Genomic DNA, 17,782 nt, shown 5'->3' on the forward strand with positions numbered 1-17,782 from the left:
GTGCTCTGTACACTGAGGACAAGCAGGGCTCTGTACACTGAGGACAAGCAGGGCTCTGTACACTGAGGGCAAGCAGTGCTCTGTATACTGAGGACAAGCAGGGCTCTGTACACTGAGGACAAGCAGGACTTTGTTCAGTGAAACTCTATGACATGCCCCCAGCTCACACAGCAGGATGATTGAGAATTCAGGAGCCTACACAGAGCCTTGCTTTTCCTGCCTTCACTTCCTGTATTTGGTCTCCTCAAAGAGACACACAGACAATAGCTGCAAGAACAGCCTTTTTTCACCCAAAAATATACACATTTTTAACAAGTGTATATTACAAATACTTATTACCAAACCCCTGGGCCTTAGCCCGGGGTATAAACCCCTATTGAACAACCCCTAAAACGTAACTTTTACTGTGTGCTGTTAAAATATTAATCCCAATAATGAAGGTTAAAACTGGTAACCAGGTGACCTAATAATAAATTTAATTAATTTAGGGAGAGAATCTCTCCAAAGTGGCTGCACTACAGCCCTGCAGTGGCTGCTATATTCACAGTCAAACTGGTACCGCTTAAAGTAAAGCTATCCAATTGCCGCCTCTACAACATGTTCCTCTGTACACCATTTTTCTCTGCATAATTGTCATGTTATAATATCAGAATGTGTTATACAAATATTATTTAAAGACTACTGTTGAGCGTTTATATTCAAAATGCTAATTTTTACCACGAATATCGGCACTTCGCGGTTTCACGAATATTTAGAATATAGTGATATATTCGTAATGATGAATATTCATTTATTTGAATATGTGAATATGCAAATATTCGTGAATATGCGAATATGCAAATATTCACGAATATGTAAATATTCACGAATATCAGCACTTCCAGTCAGAGGACACTGATCTCTCCCTTCTTTTAGGTGAAATGTATAATAACACATGCGTACTATGTGAATTACATGCAAATTTTCGCATTGAAAAAAAAAAAGAAAATGAACATAGCGAATATGCGAATTTCGCGAACATAGAACAAATATTCGTCCATATATTCGTGAAATATCACAAATTTGAATATGGACCCTGCCGCTCATCACTATTAAAGACATGGTGGGACGTCCAGGTAAGGAACAGTGCAGCCCGAATCGCTGTCTCTACCTACTTCCTTCGTTGGAAAAAATGCAGGGGCATAGTCAGTCCAAGTCAATAACAATCAGGCAAAATAGTACTAATTCAACAAAGTACCAATCAATCATACAGTTAAACAAGGACCTCCAGAAATCAGAATCCAAGGCGGCAGGAAAGCACATAATTGCTAGGCAAAGGGTAGTCAAGTCACAAGCAGAAGTCAGGTATAGCAGAACAGGTCACTGGTAGGTAAAGAACAATAAATGCAAGTGCAGGGATAAACCACTAACATGGGTAAGGACTGAAAAAAATATTGAAATTTAAGTAACCCACCTCTGGGAGGCATGAATACCTGCGCCAGCATGGGAGGCATGAACACCTGTACCAGCACCCACACCACCTCCCTGGCTGAGCCACCGTGTCACTCAGTGTTGAATAACTCTGAAGGGCCATTGTAAAAAGTTGCATAAAAAGCAAAAAATTGGTCAGCACATCCTACACAACTATTATACACAGTGGGGCAAAAAAGTATTTAGTCAGCCACCAATTGTGCAAGTTCTCCCACTTAAAAAGATGAAAGAGGCCTGTAATCATCATAGGTATACCTCAACTATGAGAGACATAATGAGAAAAAAAATTCCATACAATCACATCACATGATTTTTAAAGAATTTATTTGCAAATTATGGTGGAGAATAAGTATTTGGTCAATAACAACAGTTCATCTCAATACTTTGTTATATACCCTTTGTTGGCAATGAGGTGAAACGTTTTCTGTAAGTCTTCCCACACTGTTGCTGGTACAGTATTTTGACTCATACCTACATGCAGATCTCCTCAAGAGCAGTGATGATTTGGTGCTGTTGCTGGGCAACACAGACTTTCAACTCCCTCCAAAGGTTTTCTATGGGGTTGAGATCTGGAGACTGGCTAGGCCACTCCAGGACCTTGAAATGCTTCTTACTAAGCCACTCCTTCATTGCCCGGGCGGTGTGTTTGGGATCATTGTCATGCTAAACGACCCAGCCACGTTTTATCTTCAATGCCCTTGCTGATGGAAGGAGGTTTTCACTCAAAATCTCACTATACATGGCCCCATTCATTCTTTCCTTTATACGGATCAGTCATCCTGGTCGATTAGCAGAAAAACAGCCCCAAAGCATGATGTTTCCACCCCCATGCTTCACAGTAGGTATGGTGTTCTTTGGATGCAACTCAGCATTCTTTCTCCTCCAAACACGATGAGTTGAGTTTTTACCAAAAAGTTCTACTTTGTTTTCATCTGACCATATGAAATTCTCCCAATCCTCTTCTGGATCATACAAATGCTCTCTAGAAAACTTCAGACAGGCCCGACATGTACTGGCTTAAGCAGGGGGACACGTCTGGCACTGCATGATTTGAGTTCCTGGCGGCGTAGTGTTTTACTGATTGTGGCCTTTGTTACTTTGGTCCCAGCCCTCTGCAGGTCATTCAATAGGTCCCCCCGTGTGGTTCTGGGATTTTTGCTCACCGTTCTTTTGATCATTTTGACACCACAGGGTGAGATCTTGCATGGAGCCCCAGATTGAGGGAGATTATCAGAGGTCTTGTATGTCTTTCATTTTCTAATAATTGCTCCCACAGTTGATTTCTTCATACCAAGCTTCTTGCCTATTGGAGATTTGGTCTTCCCAGCCTAGTACAGGTCTACAATTTTGTTTCTGGTGTCCTTTGACAGCTCTTTGGTCTTGGCCATAGTGGAGTTTGGAGTGTGACAGTTTGAGGTTGTGGACAGGTGTCTTTTATACTGATAACAAGTTCAAACAGGTGCCATTAATGCAGGTAAGGAGTGGAGGACAGAGGAGACTCGTAAAGAAGAAGTTACAGGTCTGTGGGAGCCAGAAATCTTGCTTGTTTGTAGGTGATCAAATACTTATTTTCCACCATAATTTTCAAGTAAATTCTTTAAAAATCATACAATGTGATTTTATTGATTTTTTTTCTCATTATGTCTCTCATAGTTGAGGTATACCTATGATGAAAACTACAGGCCTCTCTCATCTTTTTAAGAGGGAGAACTTGCACAATTGGTGGCTGACTAAATAGTTTTTTTTTTGCCCCACTGTATATCAAGTACACAGGTGCCAGCTGCTGCGGCTAAACTACAAGTAAAACCAAAAGAATTAAAGCAGCACAATGCTAGCGCTAAGATAAATGTGTAATATAACACTTTTTCATTGCAATACTGATATAGAGAAAAAACGAGGATCTTGGCTTACCATTTGGCCAAATAGTGTGTACCATCCCACCATGATAAGGTGACCTCATTTGGGACGGACCCTACACTATATATTTGCCTCTCTTGGGCTAGCACTAAGCCTACAATTTCTGGGCATGTGTACTTGATATATATAATAGTTGTGTTGGATATGCTGACCAATTTTTGCTTTTTGTGTTACATATGTGGAGGGATATTATACATATTGAAGTGTTCAGACAACACCTGATATAAAACTAAAAAGTATTTTTATTGAAAAGACAATAAAAAAATTGTCTTTTCAATAAAAACACTTTTTAATTTTATATCAGGTGTTGTCTGAACACTTCAATATGTATAATATTTCAAGTGTTTGAGTTCCCCTGCAGTATACAGGACTTTATGCATCCCCTTAGGTGTGTCATGATGACACAGGGGTGACTTTGTTGCACAGTATTAGAACTTATATATTTACATATGTGGAAGGAGTAACATAGTAACATAGTTCATAAGGTTGAAAAAAGACCAGAGTCCATCAAGTTCAACCTATAACCCTAATAAGTCCCTATTGAGTGGAGTTTATCCAGAGGAAGGCAAAAAACCCTCATACTAGAGGTAAAAATTCCTTCCCGACTCCAAATATGGCATCAGAATAAATCCCTGGATCAACGTTCTGTCCCTATAAATCTAGTATACATAACCAGCAATGTTATTACTTTCCAAAAATGCATCCAGACCCTTTTTGAATTCTATTACAGAGTTCCCCATGACTACCTCCTCCGGGAGAGAATTCCACAGTCTCACTGCTCTGCTGGTGTAGAAACCTTCTTTCCTCTAGACATAGAGGATGCCCCCTTGTTATTGATACAGTCCTGGGTATAAATAGATCATGGAGGAGATCTCTGTACGGTCCCCTGATATATTTATACATAGTTATTAGGTCTCCCCTAAGCCTTCTTTTTTCTAAACTAAATAACCCTAATTCTGATAATCTTTCTGGGTATTGTAGTCCTCCCATTCCACGTATTACTCTGGTTGCCCGTCTTTGAACCCTCTCCAGCTCCACTATATCTTTCTTGTACACTGGTGCCCAGTACTGTACACAGTATTCTCTGTGTGGTCTGACTAGTGATTTGTACAGAGGTAGAATTATTTCCTTGTCGTGGGCATCTATGCCCCTATTGATGCACCCCATGATTTTATTTGCCTTGGCTGCAGCTGCCGCACACTGGTCACTACAGCTAAATTTACTGTTAACTAAGACTCCTAAATCCTTTTCCATGTCAGTCGTCCCAAGTGTTCTCCCATTTAATACATAATCCCAGCCCGGATTTTTTTCCCCCATGTGCATTACCTTACATTTATCAATGTTGAATCTCATCTTCCACTTCCCAGCCCAAACCTCCAACCTATCCAGATCCATTTGTAACAGTGCACTGTCCTCTATAGTGTTTACTACTTTAAAGAGTTTAGTGTCATCTGCTTTACTATTCAACCCCTCTGCAAGGTCATTAATGAATATATTAAATAGGACAGGACCCAAGATGGACCCCTGGGGTACCTCACTAGTAACAGTCACCCAATCAGAATAAGTATCATTAATAACCACCCTCTGTTTCCTATTACTGAGCCAGTTACTTACCCACTTACACACATTCTCCCCCAGCCCAAACCTTCTTATTTTCTGCACTAACCATTTATGTGGAACCGTATCAAATGCTTTGGAAAAATCCAGATATGCGGCATCCAGCGATTGCCCCTTGTCCAGTCTGGAGCTCACCTCCTTGTAAAAGCTGATCAGGTTAGTTTGACAGGACCGATCCCTCATAAATCCATGTTGATACGGGGTCATACATTTATTATTATCAAGATATTTCAAAATAGCATCTCTTAGAAAACCCTCAAACAATTTACATACAATCGAGGTTAAGTTAAGCTAAGGTCTATAATTCCCAGGGTCACCTTTTGACCCCTTCTTAAATATTGGCACCACATTTGCCATGCGCCAGTCCTGGGGAACAGTCTCTGTCACTATAGAGTCCCATAATATTAAAAATAGGGGTCTGTCTATTACATTACTTAATTCCTTTAGAACACGGGGGTGAATGCCATCTGGACCTGGTGATTTGTCTACTTTGATTTTTAGTAGGCGGCACTGTACTTCTTCCTGGGTTAAACAGGTGACCTGTACAGGGGAGTTTACCTTATCACACTGTATTTCACCTGGCATTTCATTTTCCTCAGTGAATACAGTGGAGAAGAATTTGTTTAATATATTTGCTTTTTCCTGATCCCCGTTTATAATTTCTTTCTCATCATTTTTTAAAGGGCCCACACTTTCATTTTTGACCTTTTTGCTATTTATATAGTTAGACAACATTTTGGGGTTAGTTTTACTCTCTTTGGCAATGAGTCGTTCTGTCTCTATTTTTTCTGTTTTTTACATATTTTACATTTTTTTCTATAGCTTTTTAATGCTTCCTCACTGCAGTCCTGTTTTAGTAATTTAAATGATTTATTTTTGTCATGTATTGCCCCCTTAACATTTTTATTCATCCATATTGTTTTTTTTATTAATTTTTTTATTTTCGACCCTTTTATTCCCATAAGGTATATACATCTTACAGTGAAAATTTAAAGGGGTATTCCAGGCCAAAACTTTTTTTTATATATGAGCTGGCTCCGGAAAGTTAAACAGATTTTGTAAATTACTTCTATTAAAAAATGTTAATCCTTCCAATAGTTATTAGCTTCTGAAGTTGAGTTGTTGTTTTCTGTCTAACTGCTCTCTGATGACTCACGTCCCGGGAGCTGTGCAGTTCCTATGGGGATATTCTCCCATCATGCATAGCTCCCGGGACAGGACATCATCATTGAGCAGTTAGAGAGAAAACTTCAGAAGCTAATAACTATTGGAAGGATTAAGATTTTTTAATAGAAGTCATTTACAAATCTGTGTAACTTTCCGGAGCCAGTTGATATATATAAAAAAACGTTTTGCCTGGAATACCCCTTTAAGATATTTTTAAAAGTCTCCCATTTAGTGTCAGTATTGCTTTTTTTGAGGACATTATCCCATTTTATATTGTTACGGGCTTCTCTGAGTTGATCGAACTTTGCCTTCCTAAAGTTCATTGTTTTTGTGGCCCCTCGAGAAATTCCCTAATTGAAGAACAAGTTATAATGTATTATATTATGATCACTATTTCCTAGGTGTCCATCTACTTGCACATTAATTACTCTGTCAGATAAGTTGGTTAATATTAAGTCTAGTAGGGCGCCCCCTCTGGTCGGGCCCTGCACCATTTGGGACAGATAATTGTTTTTAGTTATAGTCAGAAACTTGTTTCCTTTATGAGATTCACAGGTCTCAGTCTCCCAGTTTATATCAGGATAGTTAAAGTCCCCATTATTATCACATCATTCTGATTTGCTGCCTTGTTTATTTGCCTCAGTAATTGATCTTCTGCCTCTTCCATTATGTTTGGTGGCTTTTAGCAAACCCCTATCACAATTCTTTTATTTTTATCTCCATATATTTCTACCCATAATGACTCCACATTATCATTTCCCTCCCAAATATCCTCCAGCAGTGCCGCCTTCAAATTGGACTTTACATAAAGACAGACTCCTCCCCCTTTCCGTTTTGTCCGATCCTTCTTAAATAGACTATAACCCTGTATGTTGACTGCCCAATCACAGCTATCGTCCAACCAAGTCTCTGTTATACCTACAATGTCATAATCCTCCTCAGAAATTTTCAACTCCAGTTCGTCCGTTTTATTGGTCAGACTTCTGGCATTAGTCAACATGCACTTCAATGGTGTGTTTTTTTTCCTTATGATGCCTATCCCTATTAACTATTCTAACCCCTCCCTCCTCTCCACCCCCAGGCACATTATTAAGTCCCACCCCTCTATCTACACTATCTTCCCCCTCTATGTTGTAGGTTCCCTCCCCCCAGTCCCTAGTTTAAACACTCCTCCACCCTTCTAGCCATCTTCTCCCCAAGCACAGCTGCACCCTTCCCATTGAGGTGCAGTCCGTCCCTACGGTAGAGCCGATAACTGACAGTGAAGTCGACCCAGTTCTCCATGAACTCAAACCCCTCCTTCCTACACCAGCTTCTGAGCCACTTGTTTACCTCCCTAATCTCCCGCTGCCTCTCTGGTGTGGCTCGTGGTACAGATAATGTTTCAGAAAATACTACCTTGGAGGTCCTTGCCTTAAGCTTGCAGCCTAAGTCCCTGAAATCACCACTCCACCTACCTCTTACTTTGTCATTGGTGCCAATATGTACCATGACTGCTGGGTCCTCTCCAGCCCCACCCAACAACCTGTCAACCCGATCCTCGATGTGCCGAACTCGAGCGCCAGGAAGACAACACACTGTTCGGCGATCCCGGTCTTTGTGACAGATCGCCCTGTCTGTCCGCCTAATAATTGAGTGGCTGCCTCCATCTTTGTTAGTGCACTTCACCCATTCCACTAGGTGTGTTTAATTACGGAATATCTGGATCTTACATGCCCAGAAATTGTAGGCCTAGTGCTAGCCCAAGATAGGCATATCTATAGTGTAGGGTCCATCCCAAATGAGGTCACCTTATCGTGGTGGGATGGTAAACACTATTTGGCCAAGTGGTGAGCTAAAAACCTGTATTTGTCCCTATAGCACTAGTGCAATGAAAAAAAGTGTTATATTACACATATATCTTACCGCTAGCAGTGTGCTAGTGTAATTCTTTTGTTTGTAATTGTAAAAAGTGGTGCCGCGGCCAGACCAAAGCAAGAATGGAGCTGGCGCTTGAGCTCAGACCAGGTATGTATATGAAAAATGGCAACAGATAATAGTAGCTCCAGAATATAGTATTGTGTTTACAATATTTACAGTACTTTAAATATTCCCTTCAAGCTTGAACAGGAAATCTATATGAGGCTCCTAAAGTCCATGGGAAAGGATCTGAATAAACTGTTGACATAAAACTCACATATAACATTGTTGATGTAAAGATTATAAAATGAAAGTTCCAAGAAAAAAAATATTGCTAATTCACAGCTGGGATGATGCAAGTGAAAAGGCTGTGTACGTGTCTATGGCCAGGTACGATTTTTTTTATTCCACCACATCAAGTCCCAATTCTTTAGAAATCAGATGGTTTGGTTTCCAAAAATGGCACTTATATTACCACTAATGTCATAATGATTTGTGATAAAAAGCCACACAACCCACAGCAGTGTCACCCATTTCTCATAGTGAAACAAAACACTTCAGACTTCTCTGAACTTTCTGCTCTGCCATAAACTTCTCTATTATCCTGAAGAGTTATTTTTCTTCAAATTCTGCAGAAAATGACAGCCTGAGAAGATTTCTTCCATGTAAAAACGGCAGGCATCATTTGGTTTACGGAAGAATAATACGTAGATGTAAAAGATTTTCATTTGGCACTTTATCTTGAACGTTAGATGCCTTCAATGTGTCATTAGAAAATTAGCTATTGTTTAAGTCAAGTGTAGTTTTACTGCCTATATTCTTCCCAACATATGTGTAGGCCACTTCATTTACCAAAAATGACCCCAGAAAAAAGCTTTACAGTCTTGGCCACTAGGTCCCTTTCCCTGCAACAGGACAGTGCAGGTCTGTTCAGACTATTGATTTTTCACCAGAACTATGTCATGGCATTGCAATAAGGAGTAGGTGTTGTTATCTAATTCATCAGATAAGTAAGGAAGAGGACAAAACTTAGTGTACTACTGGCAAACAACCCAGCTCTGGTCCCACCAACTGAAATGAAGATAATAAGAAATAGCTGTGCACTATGGAGGGTGCTCCAATGAGCTCAATAACAGCAATAAAAAATAATATTCAAATTACCATAAAAAAAATGTTAAGATGTTTTTTCTAACTTTCCATTTTTCTATCTTTTAAAATAATCCTGAAATCTTGCAGTTTTCATTCTGGCCACTAAGCCTAATAATAAGCAGATACGTTCTGATCAGTAGAAAATAGTTTATAGTCTCATACCATGTGTATAGTCTCATAATGTATAGGCACATACCATTCAGTGGTGCGTAGTGAGCTCCGTATTTGCAATATAATGCAAATTAAGTATTAATATAGAATTGGTTTGGTAGATAAGAGAAAAATAGGTCTTGTTTTATCATCACAAACAGGATTTCAAAGAAAGCTGACACCAGTGTGTAGATAAGACAGGATTGAGCCTTTCACAATAAATGATTTCTGTACAGGTCACAAAGCATGACTAGAAAATGTTTCTACTGCAGTGAATAGGGTCTGTTCCAGTTTATTTTCTATGTCCATGGTGCTTAATGTAAGTCATTTCTCTAAATGCAGTGCAATAAGCTCAGGCAAATGGTTGTCCCCATAATAATGTACAAAAACGGGAATAAAAATAGAACCAGAAAGTAGAAACAAATTAACATAAAAATCTAGGTGATACATTTATTGTAGCAAGTCATAATATATGGTTAGACTAAGGGTGTTGGCACATATGCCCCTGGATTTAGCTCAGTACTGAGCCAGATTTCCATCCATAACTGATAGCAAAGTACATGGTCCGACGCCAAGGAAAGCTGGTTTTCTGGGAAGAGCATGTGCTGCAGAGGACCGCACTCGGCCTACTTCAGGGCTTCCATATAAATGAATGGAGTGTGTGCTGTCTACAACATCGCTCTCCTTAAAGAGACTACTCGCGATCAGACACTTATGCCTATCCCTATCTTTTGTCTCCAGACTCTCTAATAAAATAACAAACATTTTTACTCACCTTCCTTCCCTACCTCGTAACTACAGGATCAGGACGCCCTGTATCCTGCCGGTCTCCACAAACAGTCTTTTTATTGGAGCCAGCTGAAGCTGTAAATGTGACATCACAGCTCTGCTCCACTATTTACTGGTCGCAGTGGTGTCCCACCTTGGCCAGTGATTTGCGAGCGTTAGTTCCATCTTGCTTGGGGAGAAGCAGTGTCAGAGGGTGCCCCAATACCAGAGCTTTGAGGGAGCAGAGGAAGATGAGTTTAAGTGTTCGTTAAATTATTAGGCAGGCTGGGGACAGTAGAAAAATAATATATTCCATCAGATAACCTCTTTAAGGTGAGTAGCTGTCCATCCCGGTGCCACTAAAGGTTCTACAACTCAGTGTGGAAGGAGTTTTTCCATCTGTGACCCCCCTCACATTATTCAATGACAGCGTCAGCAGGTGCCAAAACCAGCCCTTCCTCAGTCATTACGGTAAATCTGTTGGTTGCAGCTGCAGGACATGGACGTCTCTCCTGCAGCTGCTAACAATATATAGCGCTGATAAACTTTATGTTCTTAATTATTTATTCCTTCAGTGTTTTGATGCACTTAAGAGAAATCAGTTTTAAGACAGCAAAAAGCTTTCCAAAGAAATAAGCTCTCCAAAATAGATGACTATGGGATGTTGTTGTGGGCAAAGGCAGGAGGAAACATAAAAAAAAAGTCTTATAATACATACAGTCTGTACAGTTCACTGGTTCTGGTTGTCTGATAATAGAATAAAATAGTAAAATAGCTTGCTCCACTTCTGTCCATGGGCTGTGTTTTGTGTTGCAGCTCATCCCCATTGATGTGAATAAGTAGCATTTAAATCCCAGTCAACCCCATTACATATGTATTAATGCAACTACTTAAGGGGCTGTTCACATTATGGTTTTCTTCTTACATTTGGGGTATACCTCTTTACCCTGTCCAGAATGGATGCCAATGTACCGTGGCATACTGGCAATGGCCCTATTCACTTTAATGGCCCTAACATACTAACATAATCCATTGTGCCATTTCATGCATTTCCTATTTGACAGGTTGCCTCAAATGGAAGGGGAAATAGTGATGTAACTTTGTCCAACTTGTCTTAAAGTAAAAAAAAGCTTTCATTTTAAAGATAGATATCAGGTTAATCTAGAAATAAATGAATTGCATACATTAATCTGATGTGTGGCCTGTCCAATCACTAGGTTAAAAACCTTTATATACATAGCCCTTTTATATTGCTGCTGAACTATCAGTGTTGCTATCGTTCTACCAAAGCCAACGACTATTGATTTGGTTAACCTTGTTCGTGGTTATAAGACTTATTAAAGATCAAGTAGGTACTTAAAAACTGCTTGGGCTGTTGCTACTCAGCATTTAGAAATATTTAACATGTCCTTCTAGAAAAAGTGTTAAAAGGGCAGGAATAATCTGGAATAGGTTTTTACAGAATTCCTACCTTTAAGAACCCTATTACCTGCAGCACCACTGGTTCTGGAACAAGGAGCAAACACAGCAACCTTGTATTAAAGGGGTTATCCAGGAAAAAACTTTTTTATATATATCAACAGGCTCCAGAAATTTTAAGAGATTTGTAAATTACTTCTATTAAAAAATATTAATCCTTTCAGTACTTATGAGCTTCTGAAGTTGAGTTGTTCTTTTCAGTCTAAGTGCTCTCTGATGACACTTTACTCTGGAACCGCCCAGTTTAGAAGAGGTTTGCTATGGGGATTTGCTTCTAAACTGGGCGGTTCCTGAGACACGTGTCATCAGAGAGCACTTAGACAGAAAAGAACAAAAACATCTTATCCCCTATCGAAAGGATAAGATGTCTGATCGCGGGGGGCCTGCCGCTGGGACCCCCCGCAATCTCCCTGCAGCAGCCCGCATTCTATTTGTAGCGGTGTCTGAAGTTTCGGAAACCTCCAGGCTTCCCAGACGGGGACGTGACGTCATGCCACGCCCCCTCCATTCATGTCTATGGGAGGGGGCGTTGCGGCTGTTACGCTCCCTCCCATAGAAATGAATGGAGGAGGCGTGGCGTGACGTCACATCCCCGTCTCGGAAGCCCGGAGGTTTCCGAAACTTCAGACGTAGCTACAAATAGAATGCGGGCTGCTGCAGGGAGATCAAAAGGATAGGGGATAAGAATACCCCTTTAACAAGGGGATAGGGGATAAGAATACCCCTTTAACAAGCCTTCCTAAAATGAAGTAATTTCAAACTAGACATCTCTAAATACCTTTATTATTTTATTTTAAAGGGGTATTCCAGGAAAAAAACCTTTTTTATATATATCAACTGGCTTCAGAAAGTTAAACAGATTTGTAAATTACTTCTATAAAAAAATCTTAATCCTTTCAGTACTTATGAGCTTCTGAAGTTAAGGTTGCTCTTTTCTGTCTAAATCCTCTCTGATGACACCTGTCTCGGGAAACGCCCAGTTTAGAAGAGGTTTGCTATGGGGATTTGCTTCTAAACTGGGCGTTTCCAGAAACACGTGTCATCAGAGAGGACTTCGACAGAAAAGAACAACCCTAACTTCAGAAGCTCATACGTACTGAAAGGATTAAGATTTTTTAATAGAAGTAATTTACAAATCTGTAACTTTCTGGAGCCAGTTGATATATAAAAAAAAGTTTTTTTCCTGGAATACCCCTTTAACTACATTATTAGAGTAAGGGCAGGAATTTTAAATAACTTGATTTTAATATTTCTCTATGGGCTAAGTAATGTACTTTATATGACCTACAAAAATGAGTTGGAAAGGAAATTATACCTGCTGTGAGTTTTTTTTTTGCAGCTTGGAAAAATAGTTTTCACTTTTTCAATACAATCAGTCACTGTCTAGATAAGACAATTTGCATATTTTTGCCACAGCAGCAGTAACCACTATATACATACGGTACTATGGAAAACATATATCTGAATAGAATTTCTATTTAGATTGTCACTGTCTCTTAGGTAAAAGAAATTGACCTGTTAGAGACAAAAGTTTTGATCGTCGTGACCTTTGTGTTTATACCCCTATCGATCAATAGAATGATGCAGGAAAAGATGGGGTTCTCTCCTTATCTCTCCTGTCGCTTCACAACATGGGCTCTGTAGCAAGTCTATGAAACCCAACTTGTGCAGAAACGAGTGACATGGGGAGAGAAGTGCTTAGTATGTCTGGGTATCCTGACCGATCAAACCACTATATATTATAGAGAATAGTATTGCCTGTTGTCATACTTACCCCTGTGATGAAGGTGCTGGAGCTTGGGATGTAGGATCGCAGGGCCGCTACACTGTGTGTTGCTCTCACAATAAGCTCCTCTCTAAATGGCAAAATAATAAGCATTATTAAATATAATGAATAATATATTGTGGTACATAATATATCAATCACATCGCATCACAAAAAAAATCAAACAACAGAGAGGCTGAAAGAGAGTGAAAAAAGAAGGGATAAAAAGCCTGAGGCAGTCATTTATATGTAATTTAAATGGGCACTATCATTAAAACAAATTGTTGGTATTGCACTCCTTATGTTAAAATGTAAAAAACTTTTTAATGTATTTTGATTTAAAAAAATAAAGTTTTCTATGTTTTATTGCTGTTTTAAAAGCTGCCACTAGGTGTCTCCCTACTTGTCCAGAGCACATTTCCCCCTATCTCTGACACAGACTTTGGACTCCTGCTGACCTGGCAAAAGTCCAAAATCAGAAAATGCAGTCTGGAGTGCTGAGGGGGATGTGTGCAGCCTTAGCCAATAATAGCTCATCTCACACTGAACTGCTATGGGCTGTGTGTAGCAGAGTGATGTAGGAAGTTCTTCCCTGTACGGCTTCAGATGATGTCACGCCTGCTGGGGAACGCCCCTTCCCAGTCTGTGAATCTGACTGAGACTGAGCAGAAAATACAGAGCGATATCAAGGTAGAAAACTAAAAAATAATAAAAATAAAGGCAAGGGGTGGTTTATCATGATGGGGCAGTGAACTGGGAGGATTATAAAATGTAACAAGATCATGACAGGTGCTCTTTAACCCCTTAAGTACCTGCCCATTTTGACCTTAAGGACCAGAATAATTTTATTTTAGCATTTTCGTTTTTTCCTCTTTGCCTTCTAAAAATCATAACTCTCTCATATTTCCATCCACAGACCCATATGAGGGCTTGTTTTTTGCGTCACCAATTTTACTTTGTAACTACATCACTTATTTTACCATAAAATGTACGGCACGACCAAACAAATATTATTTATGTGGGAAAATTGAAAAGAAAACCACAATTTAGTAAATTTTGGAAGGTTTTGTTTTCACGCTGTACACTTTCCGGTAAAAATGACATGTTTACTTTATTCTGTGGGTCAATATGATTAAAATGATACCCATGTTAAGTTTTTCTATAATTGTACCACTTAAAAAAAATCTCAAACCATTTTAACAAAATTAGTATGTTTGAAATTGCCCTATTTTGACCACCTATAACTTTCAAATTTTTCCGTATATGGGGCGATATGAGGGCTCATTTTTTGAATCGTGATCTTTAGTTTTTATCATTACCACTTTTGCTTAGGTTTTACTTTTTATACATTTTTTATTATTTTTTTGGGAATAAAATGTGACAAAAAAGCAGCAATTTGGGACTTTAAACATTTTTTTTACGTTTACGCCGTTCACTGTACAGGATAATTAACAATATATATTAATAGTTCAGACTTTTACGCACACGGCGACACCAAATATGTGTATTCATTTTTTTTACGCTTTTTTGGGGGTAAAATGGGAAAAACGGACATGTAACTTTTTTATTGGGGGACGGAATTTTGCACATTTTTATACTTTTTTATTTTACATTTTGTAACTTTTTTTTTTACACTTTTTATGTCCCCATAGGGGACTATTCATAGCAATTAGTTGATTGCTAATAATGTTCAGTGCTATGTATAGGACATAGCACTGATCACTATTATCAGTGATCTTCTGCTCTGGTCTGCTCAATCTCAGACCAAAGCAGAAGACCCCGGGAGACGGCCGGAGCAAGGTGAGGGGACCTCTGGCTGCCATGCTGGATGACCAGATCCCTGCGGCAGCGCTGCGGGCGATCCGATCATCCATTCAAAGTACAGCACTGCCGCATATGCAGTGATCTTTATTGATCACGGCATCTGAGGGGTTAATGGCCGACATCCGCGCCATCACGGATGTCCGCCATTACCAGCGGGTCCCTGGCTGCTGATAGCTCGCGCAAATGTATGTCATGGTGCGTTAAGTACCACGTCACCATGACGTACATTTACGTCCATTGTCGTTAAAGGGTTAAAGAATGTATATTTTGCATCTAACATTTAAAGGGAATCTGACAGCTGTATTTGCTACTAAGAGCTGCAGACACTGCTGTATAGCTATTAAGGTATAAAAGCCAACTGTAACTTTATTGGAGCTGATGGTGCTTATGAACTTACAAAACCGCCTCTATTTCTCAGCATAATGTCTAGAAGGGGGAGCTAAGCTGCTCATGTGCCACAGCCTGGAATATCTAATTGTTTGCTCTCATGTCGCAGCAATTTCCAGAGCTCTGTACGTCAGTCAAGGAGGAGCTGGGACATGAGGGTGAACTATTAGGCATGCCAGGTTGTGGCACTTAAGCAGCTCGACTTCCATTCATTCTCAAACCTTATAAAAGCACAAAATAGTGGCCCCATGGCAAACTTTTAGATCCAAGAACTGACCCCTTACAATTTCAGGACCCCCTGCCCAGACCCTTGTATTAATTTAAACCTCTGACACCAAAATTAATCAGACCCCAGGAGACAAAATAAATCAGATTTGGACCCCACAAAAGATTGCTTAATAAATTCGGACTTCAGACCAGACTCCTATAGGAATTAAGACCCCAGACCAGACTGCTAAATGTATTCAATAATGAAACTTAAGCACACAGTTGTGATCAATTCATAAATTAATTGCAAACCAACTTTATAAACAGAATTAACATTTTGGTCTAGTTTGGCCTTGATTCAAAATCTTTAAAGCTAACAAAAAGTAAAGTTTGAGATACTGTCCATAATTTACTTCACAAATTATATATATTATAGTACAATATGTCAAGTCACATACATGAGTGCATAGAGATGTGTGTCAATTGACATAGCAATAAAGCAAATGTTACCAACTAACTGGTTTTACAGGATTAATATAGCAATGAAGGATGATTACCTACACATGTGGATCCGCAGTGTAAACAAACCTAATACATGTGACTTAATACATGATAACTCCCTCATTCAGTATGATGATGTCATTATGCTAATCGATTGGTCTATATCGATTAGTATGTGAGTAAATCTTACATTCAACCAGGCTTACTATTCTAAGGAAGGCCAATATAGGCAAAATATATACATTTGGGCTGGAGAATTTAAAGGGTACCTCTCATCAAAAAAACTTTTGATATATTATAGATTAATGTATGCAGAATAACTTTACAATTGCATGTTATTAAAAAAATATACTTCTTTCTATTTAATTTTCCACTTTGAAGAAATGACCACTAGGGGTCTCCCTACCAGTCCTGGCAGCAAGCATTTCAGACTCATGCTGGAGTCCTAAACACTACGAGCTGCCAGTCTGCTTTGTTCACAAAGGAGAACACTCAGAGCTGCCAGCCTGCTTTGTTCACAGCCTGTTTGGCTGTGAACAAAGCAGGCTGGCAGCTCTGAGTGTTTAGGACTCCAGCATGAGTCAGAAATGCTTGCTGACAGGACTGATCGGGAAAAATAAAATAGAAAGAAGAATATTTTTCATTAACATGCTATTGGAAAGTTATTCAACATTCATTAATCTAAAATATATCAAAAGTTTATTTGATGAGAGGTACCCTTTAATGATATGATAAATATAGGAACCCATAAATGTAAAACATGTTTATTTATTGTGTGGATTGGATACCCTACTTTTTACATTCCAGTTATTTATGTCCAGTTATGGTACGAGGGGATTTACATTTTATGGTAAGTTATTTCAGATACCAGACAATACCCCTAAATTTATTCAAGCCTCAAAATTAAATAAATCCCAGACCAGACCCCTAAATTGAATTTACTCAGACCAAAAAGAAGCTAGTCAGACCTAAGACCAGATCCAAAGATAAATCAGACCTAAGACTAGACCCCCAGGATAAATCAGAGTCCAAAATGAATCTTCCCTAGATCAGTCCAAAATTACACTATAGATAAAACCTCAAGATGGGTCAGACCCCAGAAACCTAAGCTCAGACCTGAGAACAGAGGAAAAAATTATATTTAGACCTCAGATCTGATGCCTTCCTATACTTACTGATTCTTGCCCTTTGGACCTGTTTTTCTCTATGAGATATCTCCCGCACACTTGGTCCTGATGCCAGACAGCATGAGGACCAAGTGGGATGGAATTAAAGGAAAACTGTCAGATATTTTCTCCCGCACTATCCACAGGTACCGATGGATAGTGCGGGAGACTCTGATAAAAACGAGGCCTACCTTACCCGGATCCGCCCGGCCGTTCGCCTGCAATTGTAGTTTTAATTATATGTGGAAATCTTGCTGTAACTGGCACGGGCGGGGCTTCTGCAGCTAACTGGCACTGATGTCAGAACAGCTTATGA

At 39.4% G+C, this 17,782-nt stretch overlaps 1 protein-coding gene across 5 annotated transcripts in view; it reads right to left on the reverse strand.

Annotated features, from left to right (window-relative positions):
* Window positions 1–17,782, reverse strand: part of LOC130283871 (uncharacterized) — a 417,906-nt gene that overhangs the window by 121,532 nt on the left and 278,592 nt on the right. For all 5 annotated transcript variants that reach the window (XM_056533499.1, XM_056533498.1, XM_056533496.1 and 2 more), the window contains one exon: window positions 13,391–13,472. In XM_056533499.1, the coding sequence (XP_056389474.1) occupies window positions 13,391–13,472 (82 nt within the window). The remainder of the gene's footprint in view (window positions 1–13,390; window positions 13,473–17,782) is intronic.

This window comes from Hyla sarda, chromosome 8 (genome assembly GCF_029499605.1).
Source record: "Hyla sarda isolate aHylSar1 chromosome 8, aHylSar1.hap1, whole genome shotgun sequence".
Classification (NCBI taxonomy): Eukaryota; Metazoa; Chordata; class Amphibia; order Anura; family Hylidae; genus Hyla; species Hyla sarda.